Raw genomic sequence first — 21868 nt, 5'->3', positions numbered from 1 at the left:
TCCTTCGACCCCTCCCTCCCTCCGCAACCGCAGCTTAACGACTCCGCTGTTTCTTCGCAATAATGAACTCGAGGAGTCATTTTCAAGGCTAAAATTCCCGTCTACAGCCTCTGGTACGGGAAGATGTTTCCGACCTTCTCTGTTTTAATATCTCGGTGAACTGAAAATCCTTGGGGTTCGGACAGCTGGTCGGACGAGGCGAGACATTTGAAGACGTCCACCCTGGACTCCGGGACGCTGAAGGCCACATTTCACTCTTTTCTGACAGTTTGCAGACCAAACGATTGATTGAGAACATAATCAGCGGATTAATCAATAATGAAAATGAAGTAACTCTCATATATTGTCTACTACATTGATTTAAATCATGCCACAATGAGCGAGAGGCAGTCGGATTGACTTGTGTCCTCCCATGACACCATCACAGTGCTCGTAGTTTATCCTCAAGAAAGCCAACAAAGTTTTTTTTAAATAAAGTTTACCTTACTATTAATATTTATGCAGAGGCACAGCAGAATCTAATCAGATCATCTACTCCACATGGGAGTACCTTTAGTGCTCTGGGCACAGACCCATGATTGATAGATAAATAAATAAAACTAAGAAATGATTAGAACTTTATTGGAGGACTTGTGTCTGACGGCAGTTGGGATCACCTCGTTTTTACTTTGACATTAAAGAATCTTTTTCTGTTGAAAAAAAAAAAAAAATCTTCTTTGATTCAGTGTTGTGAAAACAACAAAGGGAGTGAAATCAATTCTTTTACAGGTCCTGTAATTTCCTAGGATACTTTCCTGGAAAGAACATTGTGATTTGATACTAATTATAAGGAAAAGAGGAATTTTCTACAAAGTACGGGTCAATTTAAATTCATGTATATATTCATTTGTTATTGGACTTTTTTTCTTCATGTTTATTTGTTTGCCTGTGGACACCCTGACCTGCCATGCACCGACTTCAGCAGTTAACGGGAATTCATTTATCTTAAGCGCACAGACTGAACACAATCTCCCTTCCCTCTAATTAGCAGCAAATTAAACAGTTCTTTCCAGGAACGTTCTGGGAAGTTACTCAGAAATGACGGAAGCGTAAAACAAGGCCTTACTGACCTTTCCACCAAACAGTGCCCACTCGTCACCGCGGGCTGCCTGAAAGCTGAGACAGGTGAGGCACTGCCACAAGCGAAAACGACTGGGTGGCATTATAACGGCAACCCGAGTCCCGTGAATCATGAAAGACTCACCAGGCAAGAGTTTTTATGCATCGAGCCACTTTCTTCTCTGTAAAAATGTCCTTTGCAGAGGACAATGCGCTCTCATTCTCGACAGGGACCTTTTCTATTTTCTCCACTCCAGTTTTTGTCAAAGTCGGCTGCCTGAGGAAGCCAACGGACACGACACTGATTCTTCCTGGAAAGAGAAGCGTCAGTCTTTTTAATCTGCAGTGGAAAATAAGTTTCAGTATTTTATTGAAAGTAAGCAATAAATAATACTGTGATAAAAATAGTTTATAAGTACTCAGACTGTACATCATTGTTACAAGATCAGAAAATTCAATGAATGGGAAGAGCAGGAATAAAAACAACAGCAACATGATTTGCATTGTGCCTACATGACTACATCACAAACAGAAAACGGGCATTTCTACGTGAAGCTGTAACTAAATGTAGTGTGAAAGGAAAGAAAGAAAACTCTTCGGTTCCTTCTCGTTCACCATGAAAACTAATGGTGGAACCTGTGTTGTGAAAGTAGACAGGACAAACTTAGACACGAGGAGCACTGCCACATTCAGAGGAACAAACTGGGGCTTTAGCTCTGAGGGTGTAACTGACCAAACACAACGTGGATGAGTAATAAATAAGAACATATACGACAGAGGAGTTAAGAAACAATAAGGCTCGATATGAAATCTTCGTACAAAGTGTTTTTAAAAAAGGTTTGTGGGTGGATCGCGCCGCCTTCAGGGTTATCTAGTCAGAGCGGAGATCGACTGAGGCCTCAGTGAAGTTGGTCCATCGAGGGAGTTTCCACACTTTCGACTCATCTGTACGCTTGAAGTCCTCCTGTACGGGCGAGCCCGTGTGTTGCTCCAGAGGTGAGGAAGGTTTGTTTTTGTTAAAGGGATAAACAGGGTGTGGGTCGGGTGGGGATAAGTGGAGTAGTTTCTCGCATGCAAGGTCAACTAGAGAGAACCTGGAATTCTGTTTTCACTTGCATCCGAAAGTAGCCCTCTGGGGTTTTTTTTTTTTTTTTTTGTTTGTTTGTTTGTTTTTTTCCCGCTACTGTTATATGGCTTTAATTCTTAAATTCAAGAGTTTCATTTTGGTATCGCAGATATGGAAAATAAGTAAGAGAAAAGGAAAATATACTGTGTGTGTTTCACATGATATCTGTTGTCACCATCACCTGGCTTGCCAGCAGTTATTTTAAAGGTGATGGACGTCTCACAGTGTCGAGCAGTTTGTGAAACAGTCTGACAACTCCAGCGATTTGTCTGATATTTGCACATCCATTGACCTAAGAGCTGCATTTACACAAAATCACAGGTAATAAGCTACAAAAATTACAACAGTTAAAAAGGGGAAAAGGATATGAATTAAGTTATATCACATATCAAAGTCACTTAAGCATAAATTCAATGATTAGAATTCAAATTAAAGAGGAAGAAAACATACATCTGGTCAATAGAATCAGGATTATAAAAAAGATTAGATAAAATGTCTGTCGGTAGAAATATACAAACTCCAGACAATTGAAACATTCAGTTACATACATCTGAGAGCTGAGCTTAATATGGGCACAGTGGAGAAATGTTTATTCTTTTTAAAAAGTGGGTTGATTAAGGGAATAGAGGCAAAAAAGGATTACATAGTAATTCTAAAATCAATTAAATGTCCCATTGGTTTACATAAATATAACAAATGTAGATAAATCTAGAACATTTCCTCTAGGGATACTGAGATTGGTGAGTAAGGTCTTTTTCTGTGATGAACATAAACATCTTTTCAGTGTCCTTGCAAGTGATTTCAGTTCATCATTCTGGTCTTGAACGCGGGGAATTCCCCCTCATCCTCTGACCAGCGGTTACCTATAGAAATAATGAGGATAAACTGAGAAGGGGACGAGAGAGATGAACGGACACAAGAAGGGAAGCAGGACAGAAGCCATGGAATGAGTGGGGGAAGGTGGGAGAGAAACAAAAGGAAAGAGAGGAGAGGCGTAAAACGTGCGTCATTAGAGCCGAGAACCAGTTCTGCAGTGAGGAAATGGCCATACTGTATGCTCTGAGTGCACACGCGCTTGGCTTATTTCAAAGTTACAGTTGTCGCGTGGGAACTTACCGTTGTGTGTTAACAAGAGTAGGTCCTGACTGTGGCCGTGTCCAGCCTCTGTATAGACTGACTTCCTGTGTTTCCATGTAGGCAAAATCACATGCAAAGACGTGCCGTTAGTCACAGCATCATAAACAAACGGCAAAGCGGCAAAGCCATTCAAGAAGAACTCAGAGCACGCGAGGAATTGGGGCTAAACTGCCCATGGGAGAAGTTCTATTTGAGTAAGTAGCAGCATTGACAGGGCACATTACACACACACACGCACACACTCCTGGCACGCCCTCCTCTGCTTACCGTCCATCGGGCTCCTCTTTGGCTGCGTGGAGGGAGACGCCGCACTGCTACTGGTCACTCGGAAGTTGGCGGGCAGCGTGTCCGACGCACCCAAGGACGCCCCCCTCATGTCTTTGGGCCTGAACTTCTTTCTCCATGAGGGAGCTCGGCGGAAGTTCTTGTCGTCATCCTTGAAGAAAGGCAATGTAGAGAAAGAGGACGACGGAGAGATCGAGAGAGGTGTGAAAAAGAGGGGAAATTACTTTCACACATAATTTCTCACTTGCTTCCTGTCACTGTGTTGGCGTGTGTGTGTGTGTGTGTGTGTGTGTGTCTCTGTCTGTCACCTCTTCCATTCTTCTGTCTGTGCCAATGGACAGCAGACTGTTGTATTCACGCTCAAGCGTTGCTCTGGCCTAGAAAAGAGAGACAAGAGGAGGGAAGGCGCAGACTGCCGTGAACTCAAATGATCCATTTAACTCTAAATGAATACTAGAGACTAAACCCGTTTACAGGAGATAACCACGGGATCCCACGGTTCACCACGGGACCCTCGCTCTGACCTCTCTGTTTGGGTTATTAGCCTGTCTGTGATAGTTATTCACAGGATCTTTTTTCAAAGCGATCCATTCAATAACTGTTTAGATATTTCAGTTTGGACCAGAGTGGGGGAGCTAATGACCAACTAACGGACCAACACTGCCATCCCCAGAGCCCTGGCGCTATGGTGGCTAAAGATGGTATTAAGTTGATGAAACCCTGACCAACAGTCTAGATATTCAGTGTGTGTGTGTGTGTGTGTGTGTGTGTACCTGTGTGTTCTGCGTGGGGATCTGCAACAGTAGGGCCATGGTGTTGTGATCGAAGGTTTCGTCCAGGGCGAGCAGTGCTCCGTGGACTCCACTCTCGTAAAGGTTGCCACTGTACTCTTTCAGTCCGATGGCCTGAACCCAGCTGATCACGCGCTCATTACTCCACACCAGCACGTCTGAAAGAACGGGACAGTGGCCGAAATCCAGCTTAGCTGTAATTCACACAAGACGTATGATAACATTGTGTCTTATAGTGTCATTTAAAGGGATGAATAACTCAAAGGGTGGGAATCATGACTGAGTCTGACATATCAGCAGGGTGTGTACCTTTAAGCTCCGGCTGAGACTCCTCTCTCCTCCTCTCCAGCTCCTTCCTGTCATAGTTGAGCCTCCTCAGACACATCACTCCACACTGAAAACTGTTCCTATTGCAGGGACACACACACGCTTCTTTATTATTTATTTAGGTCCCTAGTAGTTGCAATCACGGCAAAACTGCTCTACTTACACTGATGTACTCTCTGGCTCTCACAGTAGTACTTGCCAATTATCAACATTGTCCCGTTACATGTTTAACGGTTTTTGGACAGTAAAAGCAGCTCAATGGCACGGAGGAATAAGCAGTGTCAAGTTTTGGATACACAGACAGCACTTGTTATGTGGGTTCATTTCACTGTTGATTTCAGCCTCTTCAGGGCATTTGCTAAGAATAATAAAAAGATAAAACAACACAAGCGTCAACCTTCGATGTGTTTTACCTGTGGAAGCTATCCACCATTTTGAGCTGTCCCCTAAGGTCCTTCTTGGTCAGGTGGTCGAGCATGCGGGCGTCGACCAGGGACTCCATGAAGTAGGAACGGTACTGCGGCAAACCCAGGCTAGGCAGCCACTCGTTACCAATCCACTCGTGGTTCATGTCGCCATATGCCAATGTCTACGGTCAGAAAAGAGAGGGCTTAACAAGGGCTGGTGAGAGTGTGTTCAAAAGATGGAAAGTGTTGTTTATATTTAAGAAACTAATCACTACTCCAGAATATCGAAAATGATATGTCATTTTTGTACAAGAGCTTGTAACATTTTTTTGACGTAAAAACTTTTAACTTGTTAACTTGATTTGTCTGTATAATAAAAAAAAGGATTATGACTTCATAATGGATTATAACACTAGAAAATGAAAAGTAGAGATGCCTTCTAAGCAGACCTGCTGAATGTCTGTCAGTGATCAACCATGACCTAAACTTTAGTGGCAATCTCAGAAATCCTAATGGGACTGTTGATTCATGATTTTAAAAGGCAGATACTTTTGCAAAGATGTGTCTCTATTAGCCTATATGTAGACAGTTCTATAGCAAATTTGCAATGTGAATATACAATAAATATTAAGATAAAAATAAAGCATTCTGTCTGCTAGAGGGGCTTAATAAGAACGATCGATTTCCAATTAAAATCATTTAGTACATAAGTATTTCTTCATTTATTTGTTTTTTAAATTTTAGGAAATTTATCAAGAATCTTTTAATCATCAAGAATCGTTTAGGCTGCTCTAACATGTTGAGCTAGGGGTCTACGGCCTTAATCTTATTTTAACAGGCAACACTGAAGGCACAATTTAATCTAATGCCTTGTCAGACTGAAGGTAGACTATGTTTTAATGAGCCTACAGTCTTTACCAACTTTAGTCACAATTAATCAACCCCTCTAATACTGTGGTTTTCATACGGGAAACCTGACACACTGCAAAGTAACCACAAGTGACTAAACCTGCGATGACAAATCAGTCACCGCAGGTTTCCTTTTGAAACATCATCCCTGCACTGCAGCAAGACAACCACTAGATGAAACCATTGAGTTGTGACTAAAAAGCCCAGCAACAGTGAGTAAAAAATAAGGTTCAACTGGAACTCTAAAATACACTATTAGACTGACTGGAAGCTAAAGGAAACAAAATTGCATTTTGAGAACTTGCAGTTTCTCTGGCGGCGGTTTCATGAAAATACTGAGGAATACAGCCTCTTTTCTACTAATCTATCTCATTTTGTCACTAGCCACTTTTGCAGATGGTTTGGACCAGAGATGAGACCCTCAGTGCTTCTGAAGAATCAACCAGAATCCAGTCCTCTAATCTAAAGTGCATGCTCTTGCCAGATGTAGGTGGGGTCTTATTCTATTCTTTAAAATGATGGGCTTTTGAAAAGGACGACTATTTTTATGTTATAGTTAATAAGTTTGGGTTAAACCACATTCAAAAAGCTTGTATTGTTAATTTATACACTTGGGTTAATACTTGCATCATTAACCTCTCTTTCTTGCATTTCAACTAAACTGATGTTCATGCTGTTGTGTCTCCTAGAAAAGCATAACACTTTATGTTCTGGGGTTATTTTCTACAGACGCTTAAGATTATGTTCTAGCTACTAACGAACAACATCACAGTCTTGTCTAAAGACTACTTCAGGTGTCTGGCTGCAGTTAGTATTACTTGGAATTCAAGTTCAAAGGGCCCTCCTGTATAAACAAACTAAAATAAAACGGCACACTTTGACCAAACCACTGAACGTGCTTATTGTGAAAGCAGCCTTAGTGTTAAACGACCTGGAAATAAATACAGAGGGAAAACTGTGACATCTCCCATAAGAGATGTTTTTAAAAAAAAATAAACACTGAGTAGAAGATGGTGTTAAAAAAAATAGCAGAATACGAAGGCGAGCATAGGTGGATTTTTGGGGAACGTGTGCAAACCTGGGCCCAGCTACCCTCGTCATCCTCCTGGTGTTAACATGGTTAGAGTGAGCATGGTGAGAAGAAAAGACAGACGCGGGGTTAGTGAGGCAGCAGTGCGGGGTTAGAGCAGCTTAATGTGGAAAATATAATTCAAAGTAACAGAACAACAAACCAGACAAATTAATGGTCAGCGTCAAAGAGGAAATAAAAGCATTGTAAGAGTGAGCAATATGGATGATATTCTCTATTATGGATTATTACTAAAATGTCACCTTCAATTTTGATAACTATATTTCATGATTTACTAAATTTTCAGCAAAAATCAAAAATCCAATATTGTAATAAAGCAGACTAGCTCACCGATTTGCAACACTGCCCACGATGGTACAAAGAGATGTTAAAAAGGAGAAGCTACCAAGGTATAAACAGTGTGGCAAAATCTCTGACAGCAGACAATTTTAGATTTTTTTCACAGTAGACATCATCATATTGCTCAACCCTAATACACTGCAGCTGTCCCAGAAATTGCTTTACAAAAAAAAAGAAAAAAAGGCAAAAGGTGACAGTGGGAAGGAGTCTTTCATGCTGATTATCTACTGCTCAGAACAAGGCCTCTTTTATTTTAGATATTTTTTGTTCTAGCTGTCTCAAACACCTCAAAAAACAGACAAACAAAACAAAACAAAAACAACCCTTAGAAACTGCGGGAATCTAAGCAGCAGCTGTCATTTAATCAACCATATGCCACCAACACACAAACAGACAAAACACTAGCTAATGTAAAAGCAGACAAACACATACAGTATATAAGGCCTAATGGAAAAGGCAAGAAAACTGCTAATACCAACTATGAAGACAGAAGAATCACAAACTAGCAGAAAGAGTAGGGGCCTGTTCCAAGTTGCCTTGTGAGTCTCCAAGAAGCCAGAAATTGTGTGATGCAACATTTTGGATTAATACTGGAGCGATCAACCAAAATAACATGTCACATACTAATATATGCAAGTCACGAGTGAGGTCTGGCCGTCCTGAAGGCAACTTGGAACAAGCCTCCACTGTCACCAGAGATGCAAGAAGCCACCGGTGTCGAGCCAGTCAGGGTACACTAACCGTGGGAGGTGTGGCTGCCAAACTTTCCATTTCTTCATGTGTGACCCAAACATTTCCTGTGGTCTGATCATTTGACACCCCCCAATCACAAGTGAGAGACGTGTGCAAAGAGGGAAGAGTGATGAAGGACAGACAGAGAATGGGGATGGAGAGAAAATCAAGAAGTGCTTCTTTCATTTACTGTTATCATTGTTAGCAAAAGAATGAAGCTAAAATCAGAACTACTTTAATCCCACCATTAGTACATGTTAAGTATATAAGTAGTTAAAATGTTAATGCAATAACAGTGTCATGCTCAAACAGGTGACAAGAATGTGGACAGAGAGCTTAAAGGCATCATCAGGACTTTAAAAGGACATAGTGTCCCAACAGTATCTGTATGAAGGTGACAAACTGCTACGTGAGTGTATCCTGTATGTGTGTTTTGGTCGACATATTAAACCAGTGATAAGTACCGTTCTTGAGGTGGGTGGAGCAGAAGGGCTGGTGAGAGACATAATTTCCTGGATGGCCAGGCGAAGCTTCAGACGATGCAACGGGTTGCTGATTCCAATCTCCCTTTGGATCTCTGTGTCCGACAGCGCTGACATAATGGCTCCGCTCTTCACATTGGCACGGCATGCAGCCACGTACCAGGCGGGCATGCCCACCCACAGCTGGTTAGAGAGGGGCAGATGAGAGACAGTGCAATCCGTTAAACTGGACAAATGCGAATAGACCTCGACCTATACAGTATATAGTTTTCGGATCAGTTGTGTTTGTACCGTACCTCCAGCCAAACCACAACAGTTGGTCCGTCCCACTGGGCGAATGGCAGGCCCTGCCTGCGGGCCTCTTCCAGTAATTCATGCCTGAGACACAAAATATATATTAAAGCTAATATGCGATAAGAGTTCACTTTCCCAGAAACTCACATACATATGAAGCCACGCAGCCAAATCCACAGAGCCCGTCATAAACTCCCAAAAAGCACTCCATCAAATTCACCTTTTGAATACACATGTACACAAACCCCAAGACATCGACTGACATGCACACTCAAAACAGAGATCAGTACTTTGAGGGAAAATAAAGAGATTGAAGCCCAGCAAGACTCAAACAGAGACGTACTCATCTGGAAAACCTTCGACAGAATGTCAATATTTACAAGAATTAACAAAACACTGGCCTATAAAGACCAAAGGTGTTTGTCAAAACCTCCTTTGCCATGTTCAAGCCTCGACTCCCCAGGTTCAACCAGATGGGTCATTTGTTAAGCCTCTGGGAGACGACTTGGGGGTAACAGCCAGGACGTCAGGACTGAGACACTTTGTTAGTCAGTTAAGTTTTCTCCCAGAACCGGTGCTTTGAGAGTCCACTTACAAAGTACACTTAGTATGGATGCATTCCTCTACAACTGTAGGGATACAACATGCACAGAGGGAAGTATTCAGGTGAGAGAAACCTTTGCAATAGCTTTCTAAATATTGTAGAGTCATTTCATGCACATTCTCAGTTTGTCATAAAGCAACAATGCCATTAGCAGACAACGCCAGGAGGTTTTTGGGGATGTTGGAAGGCAGCCTCTTACTCAGGTTCCTTGAAAGCTATTTCATTTCACTATCATGGAAACAAGTCTTAACTGATGCTATAAAATGAAGGAAACGTTTGTACTTGGCCAATAGATGGGCCCGTGTGACACACATCATAAACAAGCCCATCCTCTGTTTGGCAGATCTGCCGTTATAAAAAGATTAACAGATATGTCCAAAAAGCTTGTTCTTGTTGTTGCTTCAATTAAATTCTGAGGACATTAGCAACAACACAGCGATCCTCGGGAAGTGTATTATAGGAGTTTTGTCAAATTTATGGACAATAACGATCACAATATTCCAACTACTTGGTTGAATTCTCCCGTTAACTATCTTTCCTGTAGTTGCAGGGCATAACTCCATGCTCCAATAGGAAAACTGCGAGAGGAAAATTTGTCACTTGCTAAAAATCAGCACACCCACACATTCCTGTTAGTTAAGCTCCTCTGTGGAAAGCAGGATAAAGAGCAGCACGGAAAAGGCATCGGACATTCAGAGGGACAGTTGTTTGGGGTCCTCAGTTATTGGAGAGGTCAACCTGAAGCCAAGTGTGGGAAGAAGATAAGGCAAAGCAAAAGCAATATGAAACAACTTACCCTGTCTTTGGACTACACATGGAATGAGAAGGGGATGATAAAAAAGAAGAGGGAGGTTGGCAAAAACAATCAAGAGAAAGAATGAACTGTGCTAATTTAAGAGCTACATGGAAGCAAGAGAACATATATAATGTTGACAATGTGCCTCACAAAACAGAATGAAGGAAAAAACATAAAATCTTTGTGGGAGATGAGTGCAATGGAAATAACTGGCTGTAGAGTGGAAGGAAGATGAGCTGATAGGAGTGAGCGTGAGCCAGGTGGCAGGGAGTGAGTGCGTGAGCCAGCCCTGGGCTGCGGCAGGAGCACCGAACCCACAATAACACTCGTGGACATTTGCGTTATTAACACTGTACTCCAATATATGAATCCTGTACAGTAGGGTGTTATCTTGTCATCTCTGACCTTTATTTTCAGTCTACATTAATTGTGGAGACTCGGGGCCAGGGATCTGTTAGGAAGACACCTACTTCTTCTGCAGCTTCCGGTTCTTCTCTGCAGGGCCTCCCAGGGTCCCCATTCCTAAGCCATCCTTAGGAGAGCTCTCTGCCTCAGGAGTGCCAGCTGGGACATAAATATACACCTTGTTCAGAGCTTTGATACGGCCTGTAACAGCAATACTGGTAGGATGGAATGGCACGACATACACATAAACACGTGCTGTAGAGGAATAAAACCCTGTGCCTAGTGTCTGACCTTGGCTGGGGGAGTCCTTGCCGGGAATGCTGGGTCGGCCCTTCTCCTTCTTTCCAAAGAGGCGCCCAATGGAAGACTTGATACTCTTCTTCTTGGCTGCTTTGTTGAGGGAGTCCTGGCTGCTGTTACTACTGCTGGGGTTACTACCCTGGCCGTCCTGCAGGCCAGCTAGACTATGGGACCAAAGGGTAAGTGATTAGATGGAGAGAGTCGAGAGATGCACAGGTACACAGAAAGGTGCAGGTCTTACCCTCGAATGTCTCTAATGTCCTCATGGCTGGCAGCATGCCCTGCATCTCTGTTTAGGCGCATGGAGCGTGGAGTGGTGGGGGGTGACGTCTCACATCGGATGGTAGCCTTGTCATCCTGGGCAGACTGCATAACAGTGGGAGAGACATGTTAGTGAGGTGGATCATTCCAGATTTTACTTTGTATAGACAACACACTGTATTCTGCACACACAGCTGTTAAATAGAAATCTGTTTCATTAAGGTTACGCTATACATTTTTTATGCTACAAGAAGCTACACCAAGTGGTCTGTGACCAGTCCATACATGCTGTATATCAATACTATGGCTCACAATAAATGTAGCAGGGATATAAAGTGCTACTGTACTATCATTTTCACAAAGGCAAATAAGATGCAGAAACACTGTCCCCCAAACCTAGAAGAATTAACACTGCAGAAGTTTTGCAAGCAAAGAACAAATGTGATCAACACTGTGGCAAAACAAAAGTAGTGAATAAAAGTAGTAATTACAACTTTATTGTGGAGGCAAAAATGTAGATGCAAAGAATCAGGACTGACCCGAAAAGACATTTGAACAGGTAACATCAGTTACATCAAAAATCTGTTGACCTTTTTCCAAATCAATAGTGTAAAAAGAGCACTAGCATTATGTCCTTTTAATCTTTAGCTTTTGGTATAGAGTTAATTTTGTTTTTTTCTCATCCTTGTCGGTAACTAGCTTAAGTTCCAGTTGGAACAAATAAAAAGGATTCATGGATTGAATCCTGAAAGCATATTAAAGTACCAAAACACCAACCTGGTTCCAAAGCACCAAGGCATACTGGTAGTATTGGTTTGGTCGTTCATTCAAGTCTGAGCCCATGACCATCACAGTTCACCCTTGATTTCCACCTCAGATTGTCTCTACTTTTTACCGTCACATCAAAATTGTAACAATGTAGCTTGGGAAGACTGTCAAGGTGCTTGGTATCCCATATCCCATATTAAAAGCAAGAAAACTAAAAACTTGTGACTTGAAAAATTATTTTAACCATTAATCAATTATCAAAATTGTTGCAGGAGATGGATCCACTAAGATAAAACCCACAAAGACACTGTGGGTAATCACAGCAAGAATCCCTAATGATTTCATTACAACATTTTAAATGTTTTGGAATGGGTTTTTGAGAGTTTATGCAGGAGTACAATTTTGTACTAGGTGGTGAACTGTGGGATGGCGAGGAGAAGCTAAAGCTGAACATTGTGGCGGCTAGGGCTGGGAGATGAGGGGAGTGAGAGTAATAGACAGGTAGCTGACAGAGCCCGGTACAGCAGGTCTCTAGTTTACCTTCCTGCGGTGCTTGCGCAGGTCACTAGGCTGAAGCATGGCAAAAAAGGAGAGAGGAGAAAAGCAGTTAGTGAGACGCAAAACAGACCAGCAGTGGAACCAAGCCATGCACAAACACACAAGAGCAGGAAATCAGAACAAGATACACATTTACCCATGTACCCTGGTACTGGCACAAACACACGCACAAACACACAAACACACACACACACACACACACACACACACACAGTGGGGAACCAGAAGGACTGTGAGTTTAATTGTGCTGTGAAGACGTGCAGTTTTTGGGAAAATTAAGTCTCCAGAAGCACCACCCAACCCGAGCAGGAGACACTGCAAAACAACCACGCTGGAGGTTGGGTCGGGACGAGGTAGGATGGGTGCAGCCTCCCTCAAGGAAATTCAAGAAATCAGAAGGAGAAGTGCAGACTTTTATACTACAACTAATATTTCAGCATAATCAAAACCTCGATTACATTCGTTTAAATAATCATCCAAGTAGGTAGCTGAGCAGCTAGAAGGTTAGTGCAGAAATCACAGGTGACAGTGGTATGAACTAGTTAGCTCAAAAATGATCTGAGTGCTTTTGCTTTGTGTGATGTTATACACTTTGCAGTGTGACACCTGATTTTATGAACTAGAGCCGTTCTAGTCATATTTTCCGCTGTGCACCTTAAAAGTGGGAGGATTTTTTTTCCACTCTGCATTCCTCACAGGCCTGGCATTAGCAGAACAAATAAACCATCAGCGTGCCACATTTCTCCTGCCCCCAGGGGGAAAATACCTAATCACTCATTTCCTTTCCTCAACTGACACGGTGAGGCCATGGCAAAGAAGAGATTAGTGAGCTATAAAAGGGAAACAGGAAGAGGAAATTGTGTGGGCGAGCAAAAAACTAATTTAATAACCCAAAATGTTCCTTTTCTCCAAGAGTCTTCTTATTTAGGAAATTAAGGCATTCTGACTAGTTAACTGATGCTTTAAAGACACGGCAAGATTAAAACCAGAAATATGTTAAAGCTGACAGTCACAAAAGTCACTTCTCAGGTATTATCTGAAACTTTCATGTCTGCAATGTTTTAAAGCCCTACTTCATTAACTGTTGACGTCACTCACTCTCCCTTTTCACTACATTGGCTGAACTAGACAATAACTGCCCTGCAATCAAGCCGGCGCATGATAACTTCATTTTTTCATCCAAAACTTCAACCAACATGACACATAATAGAAAAAGGCAGTGATTGTTGACCTTTTTCCTCGGAAATTTTGCAAGGACTGAACAAATGCGGTTACTGTTTTAACTTGAAGCAATTCTTGTAATGGCAAGGTCAAAAATTCCTGAAAATACTGACTGGTGAGTAATACCAGCTCCGGTGTTAACAGGAAAAACAATGGCATTGTACTGTAGTACCCCGGGAATCAAAAATTCCGCCCAGCTCACTGTTTTCAGTGTTTTTAAATACAACTTGTGTGTATTTAAAAAAAAAAAAAAAAATCTGAATAGAGGGGAGGTGTTGAAAAGAATAAAAACCTCTAAGCTGAAGCTAAAAGAAACAGGTCTCATTAAAGTTAATCTACAGATACAGTACTTCAAGAGATGGGCAGGCTCCGTTATCTCTGTTCCTAATGTATAAAAAAAATACTCTCTAAGTTGATGCAAATGTAGTCAGATTGTTTGTATTTGTTAATACTATGAGTGTAAAGCATGACAGAGACTGTACACCTTGCCCCAAGGCAGCCTGGGACACGTCTTTGTTGTGCTAGTAATAGCCATAAAAGGGAATTCTGCTCGACCGCTGAAAGGTGTGTCCCTTTCAAGTCAGTGCTCAAAAATTCACATGTATCTAGAATATTGACACGAGACCAAGATTGTCTAAGCATCCACTGACAGTCACATGTACTGTAGTTTGGTTTTTTGGGTATTACTCCGCTCTCACACAGAGCACAAATGACCAGATCATGATAATGTTTCTTGGGCTCATCTTGCTATCCTGCAATGTTCTGCAAAATAATGATCTGTTCTGTAAAGGACTTGGCTTTTTTCACAACAAAAACAAACACACACTAGCCAGGTGCATGTGCGAAAAGCGCCTGTGCCTCTAACTGGAAAACTGACCTCATGTCACAATGTTATCACGGCTGAATTTTAACACAAGTCTTCTGTTTACTCGTCTTTTTCTGATTCCATTGTGATCAGTAGCCATTGAAAGACCGTCTATAAACCAGTTTAAAGCTGATAGAAAGGGTAAAGCTGGAAAAGTTACCTTTTTTATGACCAGTCTTTAAAGCAAAGAGTCTAATTCTTCTTATTAATAACATAATATATTCGGATTTAGTTACATTTTTGTTACTAGTTTCATACACAAGCTCTTCCTGCATGACACACAAGTCACCACAGTTATTCTCAGAGCAAAGTGATGCGCTTAGCACACAGCGGGGAGAAAGAGTTTGTAAGGGTCCTGTGTGTATTAATAGTTGTCAAAAGGAACAGAGGAAGTAGCAGACTGCACCCACCCGAGGAGGGAAGGAAGGGACCTGTGGAGAGATCTGCAGGTACCTGAAAGTAGGGTGCACAGCTAAAGGCTTGAGGGGGGGGGCTGAAGCCGGTTGCACCACAGGGCAGGTAAGTTAAGGTCTGCTGGGAGAGCGAGCTCTGGATGATGTACGGATCATAGCAATATTGCTATGGGCAGGGGGCAGTTACATACACACTTGGTTACATACTGTCATACATACTCACAAAATATATGTACACAAATCAAAATGCTGAGATTTATAGCACAAAAAAAAAAATCACCAAGAAGAGGCAAACAGCGTTAAAGAATATAAAGACAAACATACACTCTTAGGCTTGAACTACAAGATGACAAAACCAAAACACCAGAATGAAAATAATTAGAAGGAAACTACAATTCTGACTTATTCAGACTTCTGTAATCAGAGAAACCAAACTAGTGTTCCCCAGGGCATAACTGTATAGGGAGTTAAATGTGCTCTTCAGTGCAGTTGTATTCTCATAGTTGGGAAACATACTGTATGAAAGTAAAAGAAGTGTTACCAAGGTCATGACACCCATGCGGTCCAGTTCTCTGTTGGGGCTGCGGGGAATGCGTCTGGGGGTGGAATGACCAGAGCCTGGGGGAGAGCCGCCCAACGAGGAGCCCGCACAAAGTGACGGAGGGATGGAGCTCATGGAGCGGAAACGCCCTCCCAGGCTGTCACCGCTGCCCACCCGGCACTCAATCTCCTCTGCCCGGATAGCTGTGCTCTCCTTCTCCTCTTGGATCATTCTGCAGGGAAAGATTTTAAATTAACACACAATACTTTATATTTTGATGAAAAATATAAGGTTAAATGGAGCACGGTTTTGGTGTGCTTGTTCTGGTAGCTGTGTAGCGGCTGGTACCTAATTTCATTGTTGATAGCGTCCAGCTGCTCCTGCAGCATTAAGGCAAGGGTCTGTGCGTCAGCCTGGCCACCAGGGGACAGCAAGTCCACAGAGCTGAAAATCGTCTCTCGATCCTCCTCAAGGTCTGAGGCATCCATGTCACTCTCAAAGGCCTGGGCCACATTTGCCAGCACGTTGGCCTGCTGCATACGCTCCCACTCCTGCTCATTTAAAGTCTGCACCTGGATTAACGCGTACAAGTATGAAACAGGGAATGGAGAGAGAATGGAGGGAGAGATAAAGGTACCAGAAAATGAAGATATTGAAAGCAGGAAAAAAGGGATATTGTAGGGAGAAAAGAGAGACACAGAAGGCAGGCAAGGAGGCAAATGAGAGAAACAGAGGCAACAAAGAGATGAATGGTTAGCTGGATATTTAATAGACCTCACAGACACAAGTAACTGTCACTGCTACCTCCACCACAATGACTTACATGTCGCTGATGTCCAGAGTGGAAGCAAACAGAAAGAAACGGAGAGAAAAAAATCATCAGAAAGAACTCAAACATTAGACTGAAACAGGTAGCGGAAGGAAGAAGGCATAGAAGTAAACTGTGTTATGAGGAAGACAACACAGAAATAAAGTAAAAAGACCCTTCCAGTAAATCCATCCAACGTGTTTCTTCATTCTGAAGTAATTGAACAATTAATAGGATCCGTTAATCTCTTAAGCAAAACTGCCAAACCTGGACACAAATTATTTCAGTTGCTTTAATGTCTCACTTTTTAATTCAATTAGATAATGCTGGTAAGGATTTAAGCGACATAAACTGTCTCTGTCAAAGTGCCAGCATAAATCACAAGGGGGCGAATCTACAGTGGACAAGCAGGTGTTAGTCGGAACACTGTGACTGTGTTCTTTAGTTGGAACGTCAGCCTCAAATCTTAGCGAGTAAGTTAATGATTGACCAATCTGCAGACTGTCTGGTGCATTCTTTAAAAATTAATTGAGGAACTATAATGCTCAGTGTTCATTAAGCTCAAATTTTAAATGAGCTTTGTCCACCATTCAAGTGAATGGGAAAGTGGTCTCACCTTGGATGGCTCGTCCCGCAGCGCTGCCACTCGTCCCTTTTGAGGTCGCCTCAGCACAAGAGCGCTGCCATAATGGTCTGAGTTACTGTCCATCATTGAGGAGGCCGACACTGGATACCTGAAATCTGGAGTGCTGCCCAGCTGAGACCGCCTGGAAAAGCACAGAAAAAACAATCAGAAAGACTCTGAGAGGTTAAAGGTTGAAACTGTGAACTCTACCAGATAACCAGCTTACCCATGTAGTACGGAGTTGCTCCTGCTCCTGCCCTGCTCGTTCTCTGTCCTCATGGTCTCAATCTGGATCAGGAGCTGCTCCTATAGGAGAATGAATTTACATACATCTTTACCATCTAGTGAAGAAACAATGTCCGCAGCCCTGAAGGAAAAAAGCCCAAATTCTCACAAAAAAACCAACAAAAAAAAAAAACAGATACAGATACAGGGGAAGATTTACCTTATACGTAAACCGATCACTCACCTTCTCATGGTGAGACTCCTCAATCAGCTTCTTGGTGTGGTCCAGTTCTCTTATCAGGGCATTCTGAAGACAGACAGACACAAGCTCACACACTGGCAAATACACACTGACTGAGCTACTAACCATGCACCATGACATATGATCTCATTACCAAACAGTCCTGGGACACACACCGTAGAGGAACAACAAATATTTATATGGTTAAGAATACAGTGTCCTCAGATTGTTTGCCTCTTTGCTCATCACACTGACTTCAGAATGTGTTACTAGATTCCCCCTGTATAAAGACTGCACCAGGTACCACCTTTCTCTGTTAATCACCTTATCCTCCAGAGCAGACATCCTCTCTTTGAGGTGGAGCTGGAGTCTCTCGTTAGACTCTGACAGGAGCTTGTCCACTGTCTCAGACAGTCGCTTGTTATGCTCCTCATTCATCTTCTCTCGCTGCCGTGCCTACACAAACAGAACAGCAGCATTTTAAAACAGAGCACATGCTAAGATGCTCTCAATAGCAGTAAAACTCTGAGGAGCAGGCCTATTGTAACAACAACACATTTCCCCTATTCCCCTTTCTCACCCTGAGCAGTTCCTGGTTCTTCTCCTCCAGCTGAGCCTCCAGCTGCCTCAGTCTCTCCTCCACATTGCCATGGCGTTCCTCTGCCTGAAAATGGGGAACAAGGACAAAAAAAACTTTAGCTTTTATATACCGAGTTATCCCAGTGGATCAGTATATTCAATCCTCTCAGAGCTAATGAGTGTGTCTCTATAACTAGGCTCCGATCTCCCCTGCAGAGTGCTTTATCTTCCATCCTGGAGAAGGACCTAGCTGAGAAAAGGCCTAGATAAGCCTGGTACTGCTTGTGGTTTTAGTGACAAAGCTTGAGTCCTTCAAAAGGATGGAGTAACCCACAGCAACAGCCAGGTACATGTGTTATCCATGTAATGTGAACATAGAGCTACAAGACAAAAATCATGCACCAGCTGCATTAGAAGTGGACAGCAAGGTAGCACGACCCACGGAAAGACCAGAACAAATAGAGCAGCCAGTACTTCCCACAGTGCAGATCTACCATAGAACAATACATTCATCAAGGTTCTACTTTCAACTACAGACATGTTTTATGTGGATTACTGGCTCGTAAAACAATACTTAATCCCATATTTCATCTGCAATGCTGAAAAATATATTCGGTGTATATAGCACGATGATCAGTGGAGTGGAGTGGTAATCATTTTTCTGCAAAACATCGTGTTCCAGTTTTCTGGTAGCTCTGATGGGCAGGGTCTCCATGAGTCTTTGAGCAAATCAGATGGCACTTCCTGTTTGTGTTAGACACCAAACATTAGGGTTTTCTGTGTTTCGGAAAAAAGGAGAGGTATCGGGATGAAGTACTGATTAACACAGCTCACCAACGCAGAGGAAGCTGGGTCAAGGACCTGGTTTCAGGCTTCATAAGATACCACAACATTTTGAAGTGTATTCTGGCACTGCACTTAACCACGCGCTTGACATGTAAAGGATAAAATACAACTGAAGCTAATGTGTTGATTAAAATATTTTTGTTTGGAATTTTTGCTATTTTAAAGAAAGCAAATCAGCAAATATTTGTTTTCAGTAGTTCTGGAAATGTAAATACTGCCTTTAGTTTCTATTGGCATGGTTAAGTTCAGAAACAGATCTTACACCAAACTTAGTTTTCCAGTATCCTAGCAGACACGTTTAGCTCCGTGAATAACGCTGGTCTACCTTCTTCTGAGTCTTAGAGCCTTTAGAGCCACACAGAACACACTAGGGGTTTGACGAGGAGGGGCAGCGTGAAGACCACACAAAAACAGAGCATGAAAGAAAGACAGAGAGAGGAGAGAACAGGGTATTGGTTTAACGTGAGCACAATAAACATAGAGGCTAGAAAATAAACACACATTCAAAACTGGAACATGACTTTAATAGTCGTTGACACTTAAGACAGAGCAGGGAGACAAATAGACAACATACAGTATTAGATGAGGCATCATGAAATGAGGGATGGAATATTGGATAATTTAGAAGACAGACTGAGAGGCTGATAATGAAGTAATTGTGCCACAAGCTCCACCAAGTAGATGAGGGTGGAAAGAAGAATGGATGATTTATGTTGATGTCTTAGAAGTGCATGGAGGTGATATTAAACATACCAAGGACAGGGAGTCAGGATCATTTAAAAATGCTGGAGGAAGGAGCTTAGATGGGATATGAGACTGAAGAGTTAAAAAGTAGGAACAAAGGACATTGTCTGAAATTTATTTTATTTCTAAAACAGGTTTAAAATATTTTATAAAAGAATACTGAAAGTTTCGAGATGCTTGAACATTTTTAATATTTAGAATATATTTTAAAATACATTTTATAAACTACTTGTGTATTGTCTAATAGCTACGATAATTAAATCTGCATGTCACAACACATTTAAGTCAGTAATGCAGCATAGGCACAGTGCCAGGCTTTGTTATAATGACTCTAGTCACAGCAGGGCCACTATTGAAATTACACTAATAATCCTGTGTTATATTCTGTGTCATGTTTCAATTTTATGCAAAACATTTGTTTGAGTTACAAGCTATTTATAGTTTGTTTTGTTTTTTATTTTATTATTTATTTATTTATTCGATGTTACCATATGTCCATGTGGATTGAAGCCATCTCTTCTGTTTTGAACAAGCGTCTTATGTGCATGTTAACAATACACACAGGAGTAACAACAACTTCCTGTTTCATGGCGAAACATCGAAATTCGCCATGTTGCCACGGCCATTCAACGAAACGCAAAAGCTTCATAATTTGACATCGCAAAGGTCTCTACATTAGCCTGACCAAATTTGAAGTCGATCTGATCAACTCTCTAGGAGGAGTTTATTAAAGTACAACGCCTGTAAAAAGAAAAAACTGCGCCAAAATTGCACAGTAAATTTCAAATGGCTGACTTCCTGTTGGGTTTTAGGGTATGGCTCTAAGAGGCTTTTTTGTAACTCTGGGGATATTCCTTGTGCCTATCGAATTACATTACCTACAGTACATGTAGGTGAAATGTACCGCGAGGTAACTCCGTTGAAACCTTGTAGGCGGCGCTATCGAGCCATTTTGCCACAACCGTATGAAAGACCAATAAAACATGTAAATATTCAGCACGTCTGATGCATGTGCAACGTTTCATGAGTTTTTGAGCACCTTTGTCCCCACACAAATGTGATTCATTTATCACAACAACAACAACAACAATAGAAGTTTCAGTACGTTTCTTGCACCAGGCAGTGCCCCGGCCCTAATGACAACAAAAATCATGTTAAAGGAAAGCAATAAAAACGGAAACAGCAGAACGGACAGGGATTGCATTACTACACAGATGTGAAAAGAGATGCCTGCTCCCTGATAATCTCTAAAACAAATGACTGAGATGACAATAAGAATGAATGTTATCTTACATTTCAGAGATGTACTGTGAGCCAGTTACAATACTAATATGGTACTAAGTTCCCCGTGGAAGTTCAGCAGCAGCAAGAGTTGTCCAACAAAAAGGCTCAAACTATAAATGGATAAAAACATGGGCCAAATCTCTAAAAATAGGTCCCTGTGGATATTTGGAGTAACATAAACAATGGCTTCCTTCAGTGGCTTCCTCTGGGAGCTCCTAGCTGTTGCAATGTAAAGGAACTAAGCAAATAGCCCTGAATATATGATGTGTGCCGGCACACGCACAGTTAGAATGTAGTTAGAAGTAGCGCAATTTTCAGTCAATTCGTATTCCGTTTGTTTTTTCACAATTGACAATTTCCCCGACAGATATGTCAAAGGCAGATTCGATCAGATGTTCATGATATTCAAAGGACTCTGATTAATAATCAGCATTTTAATATGTCTACTCTTCCAATATATATCATATCATAAAATCCAAAATCCATCAAAAGGTGGGCTGAATGGTACACAGGGCAGTGAACAGGTGCTGATACCTTTGTGAGGGCAGCTACCCTCTGGGCTAGCTCGGCTTCCACCTCAGGCAGAGTCTCTGCCTTGCGGATGGTCTGCTGCAGCTTCTGCTCAGCCAGCTCCAGCTTCTCCTGGAGTTGCCGGTTTCTGTCCTCAGTCTGCAACAAACAAACCAAAAGCAAACAGTCATTTGAAAGCATGTTGAAGGCTCATCTGCGCTACATCCCGGCCTCATGGTTTGCTTTTAGTTGCACAA

The 21868-nt window shown here is 42.0% G+C and overlaps 1 protein-coding gene across 7 annotated transcripts in view; it reads right to left on the bottom strand.

The window, feature by feature from the left end:
- Window positions 1-1451: 1451 nt before the first annotated feature.
- Window positions 1452-21868, bottom strand: part of ppfia1 (PTPRF interacting protein alpha 1) — a 41432-nt gene continuing 21015 nt past the window's right edge. Inside the window, exons 9-32 of one of the 7 annotated variants that reach the window (XM_040120574.1) lie at window positions 21636-21770; window positions 18229-18312; window positions 17973-18104; window positions 17652-17714; window positions 17409-17488; window positions 17174-17324; window positions 16573-16578; window positions 16098-16321; window positions 15750-15981; window positions 12692-12721; window positions 11364-11488; window positions 11114-11286; window positions 10888-10981; window positions 10418-10429; window positions 9020-9101; window positions 8706-8906; window positions 8251-8313; window positions 5178-5353; window positions 4747-4844; window positions 4420-4631; window positions 3955-4023; window positions 3629-3797; window positions 3341-3405; window positions 1452-3109 (exon numbers count right to left, since the gene is read on the bottom strand). In XM_040120574.1, the coding sequence (XP_039976508.1) occupies window positions 3350-3405; window positions 3629-3797; window positions 3955-4023; window positions 4420-4631; window positions 4747-4844; window positions 5178-5353; window positions 8251-8313; window positions 8706-8906; window positions 9020-9101; window positions 10418-10429; window positions 10888-10981; window positions 11114-11286; window positions 11364-11488; window positions 12692-12721; window positions 15750-15981; window positions 16098-16321; window positions 16573-16578; window positions 17174-17324; window positions 17409-17488; window positions 17652-17714; window positions 17973-18104; window positions 18229-18312; window positions 21636-21770 (2667 nt within the window). In that variant the 3' untranslated portion in view covers window positions 1452-3109; window positions 3341-3349. Of the gene's footprint in view, window positions 3110-3340; window positions 3406-3628; window positions 3798-3954; window positions 4024-4419; window positions 4632-4746; window positions 4845-5177; window positions 5354-7158; window positions 7186-8250; window positions 8314-8705; window positions 8907-9019; window positions 9102-10417; window positions 10430-10887; window positions 10982-11113; window positions 11287-11363; window positions 11489-12691; window positions 12722-15749; window positions 15982-16097; window positions 16322-16572; window positions 16579-17173; window positions 17325-17408; window positions 17489-17651; window positions 17715-17972; window positions 18105-18228; window positions 18313-21635; window positions 21771-21868 lie in introns of all 7 variants that reach the window. The other 6 variants (XM_040120647.1, XM_040120822.1, XM_040120506.1 and 3 more) reach the window with 6 other exon arrangements.

The sequence above is a fragment of the Xiphias gladius genome, chromosome 1, assembly GCF_016859285.1.
Source record: "Xiphias gladius isolate SHS-SW01 ecotype Sanya breed wild chromosome 1, ASM1685928v1, whole genome shotgun sequence".
NCBI lineage: Eukaryota > Metazoa > Chordata > Actinopteri > Istiophoriformes > Xiphiidae > Xiphias > Xiphias gladius.
The sequence above is the reverse complement of the archived record's forward strand: the minus strand, read 5'-3'. Positions and strand labels throughout refer to the sequence as shown.